Here is a 3,187-nt window from a genome sequence, read left to right as displayed (position 1 = left end):
AAGCTGCACATTTCTACTTTAATTCTGAGTGAAAGAAACTACTTTACAATGCACAGCTTTAAGGTACAGTTATAGAAATCACTTAGATGTTTTAAGAATTTAGAAAAAGTCATACGAATAAGGGAATACAATTGTGATTTATTTTTAACCAAAATTGTGGCACTACATTACATGTTTCTGATAGTATACAGTATTACATATAAATTTCACACAGAATCATATTGTTTTTTAGTGTGGAAAATTTTAAAGCAAGGTTCCAGGCAGAGTGCAACGCCACACTGTTCACATTCGTATCGTGTCTCTTTGCGAGAAGCCTTGCCACTCTGTTTCTTGCTCCTGGAACTGCACACGTGACACACACGAGCAGCATACTTCTTAGTAGTTGCAGGTATGTGCTGCAAAAAATGTCTCTTTGTTAGCCGACCTACAGTTCCTTCATTTCTTGGAATGAATTCAAGTGTGTCGTCTTCAACAAGCTGAACTGCAAGCACTGTTATAAAGTCTGTTATTGTAATTTTCTTCCTGTGCACTGCATTGTACAGCCAAAATGCATTTGATACTCCCATAAGCAGCAAATGGAAATATAATTTTCGCCACCATTTCACAGTTCTGTGCTGGAACGGATTGTACTGCAGGCGTTGGTCTCCAATATCCACTCCAATTTTATTGAGGTTGTAATCAAGTACCTGAAGTGGTTTCAATACTACAGACCCATTTCTCTTAGTATGCGTACCAAATGTTGCTTGATGCCTTGTAGACAATGTATACACATCTCTCTTATCTTTCCACTTCATTGCCAATACATTATCTTTACGCCGAAAAGACATTTCGCCCTTTTTCAGCTTAGCAGATACTAAATCTTTAGGCAATCCTTTCCTGGATTTGTTCACAGTACCAACAGCTCCAGTGCCTTTCTCTGCCAGTTGCTGAAATAGCTCTGGACTGGAATAAAATCGATCTAAATACACAGTGTGGCCTTTGTTCAGCAAGCTGCTGTCAGACAACAATCGCAAAATAACCGCAGACGAAGAATTGTCAACAATATGCTTACCAGCATAAACTTCAAAATTTACAACATAGCCACTACTGGCTTCAGCAACAGCATATACTTTCAGTCCATACTTATGAGGCTTATTTTGCATGTAAACACGGAAACTCACACGACCTCGAAATGGGCAAATTCCTTCATCAATTGTCACTTTTTCTGAGGGACGATATGCCTGGATACATCGCTCCTTCAAATTATTATAATATGGCAAAACTTTGTAAAGTGGATGAAATCCATCTTCGCCTGGTTTTTTCTGATTTGAATTGTCAACAAGATGCAAGCATGACAGTATCTGAGTGAAACGCAAACGGCTCATGACATGGGGACAAAAGTTACAACTAAGAACAGGATTAGTGCTCCAATGGTCCGCAATTTTTGGCTTTTTCGAAACACACATGTGGAAAATAATACCCAAGAAACGCCTCATCTCACTTATAGTCACTGGCTTCCACGAACTCAAAACTGAATGGGGCTTCAGATTATTTCCTCTTCTTTTCTTCTGTATTGTCTGTGATGCATACAAATTTGTCTGTCTCTTGAGTTCATTTACGTCACTGTCAGTAAGGAACACTTTACTGCAATCCAGTACAGAACTCGACTCATCAATATCCACTAGTATCTGCCTGGGTGTCGTGTTGACAGGCAGAGGTCGGTAGGTGTCAACTGCAGTCCACTCACTGTCTTTCGGATACGGCACAGCTGCTGGATTTGAAGCAACACCTTCAACATCATTCTCGTCTTCATCTGAAGACAAACTGTCATCAATCTCGTCTTCTAAAAAGAATATCACATTATGTGTAACTACATACATCGTTTACACATGTTCAACAGATATGTGCGTACTGCACAATTACGTGGAAAATTCGGAAATACGTACCTTCAAACACACCATTGCATTCAGAATCGTCTGAATCACTCTCTACATTATCCAGAGTGTCGCTATGATTGATCAAATCCGCAATTTCTGCGTCTGATAAACCGCGCCGAAACATGATGACAAACAACTGAATGATATACAGACTGAGAACGCAAAGATAAGTTTTAACATGAATTACAGCGCTGCCGTGACATCTATGGACGCATTTTGTTAATAAACATCTGAAAAACGTATAGCGCTGGCCAAACCCGTAGAAATAACGTTGCAGTGTTTTGAATGAAATTAAATGTAGCGGCCCGTAAATTTTACGGGCTTGGTGATTTTCGCGCGATCCCAGGCCCGTAAATTTTACGGGCTTGGCGCTTAGAGTGTTAAATTCAAATATTTTGAAGGCCACTCTATCTTGTGGATGAACCAGCAACTCACTTCCAAGTGTTGGTCATTTACTGTGCAACCAGCCGTGAATCCGCCAGACCAGCAGATCTGAGGTGAGGTATGGCCCAGTCAGCAGCAGGAGAGCATGCCACAGTTGGCATACATTACACCAGCAATTCTGGATAAATGTCAAAAAACCATTTAGGGCTAAATTTATTTTGTTTCGTTAAGATTGTGGACCTGTGTTTTTTTGTGGTTCAAAATTTCTAGGTTCTCCCTTTGGGGCTCTACACCACACTTCCATGCTTTCATTTAGGTGACATAACTTATGCTTCTCCATTAGAAGTGCATTGTATATGCACTTCCTTTTCTATCATAGAATTACTCCCTAAAACTTGTCATGGATCTGCTCCTCATTTGTCCTATATAAAACTTGTCTCAGCCATTTCAGTTTATTTTGTATACTCCTGAATTGCAGTATTCGTCTGGCTTTATTTCCATTTTTGTGGAATAACCTATTTCCCAGGGTAATATCATCTACCAAACGCTTTGGGGACATTTTTGTGTAGATATTACAGTGCGGGATTGCACACAATCTACAGAATTCTAGCCTTAATCAAATTTATGCTGCTGTGATGTTTGACATTCCTAACAGAGAATCATCCCACCCCAGAAACATATCGATCATTATAAGCAAGTATCCTGGTTACAATATGGTGTGTGATTTAAATATTATGTAATCACAGGAGATGGGGTCAAAAGTTCTCTCTGTTTCCGGAACACTAATGTAGTGCTTTATCGCTGATACTTTGCCATGAGGATGCCATCTGCTGAGTGCAGGAATTAGTGGATCGTGGAATGCTCGGTGCAGAATCCACAGAATCCAG

At 39.9% G+C, this 3,187-nt stretch overlaps 1 protein-coding gene across 1 annotated transcript; it reads right to left on the bottom strand.

Annotated features, from left to right (window-relative positions):
- Positions 1-206: 206 nt before the first annotated feature.
- Positions 207-1,859, bottom strand: LOC124579505 (piggyBac transposable element-derived protein 4-like). The gene has a single exon (XM_047131245.1). It carries the CDS (start codon positions 1,857-1,859, stop codon positions 207-209), a length of 1,653 nt encoding a protein of 550 aa, XP_046987201.1.
- Positions 1,860-3,187: the final 1,328 nt, after the last annotated feature.

Source organism: Schistocerca americana, unplaced genomic scaffold (assembly GCF_021461395.2).
Source record: "Schistocerca americana isolate TAMUIC-IGC-003095 unplaced genomic scaffold, iqSchAmer2.1 HiC_scaffold_31, whole genome shotgun sequence".
In the NCBI taxonomy this organism is placed as follows: Eukaryota; Metazoa; Arthropoda; class Insecta; order Orthoptera; family Acrididae; genus Schistocerca; species Schistocerca americana.
Note: the sequence above shows the minus strand (reverse complement) of the source record. Positions and strands in the feature narration are given on the sequence as shown.

Coding starts and splice junctions, on each gene's coding strand:
- LOC124579505 (XM_047131245.1), bottom strand. CDS start 1,859: ATGTATGTAGTTACACATAATGTGATATTCTTTTTAGAAGACGAGATT.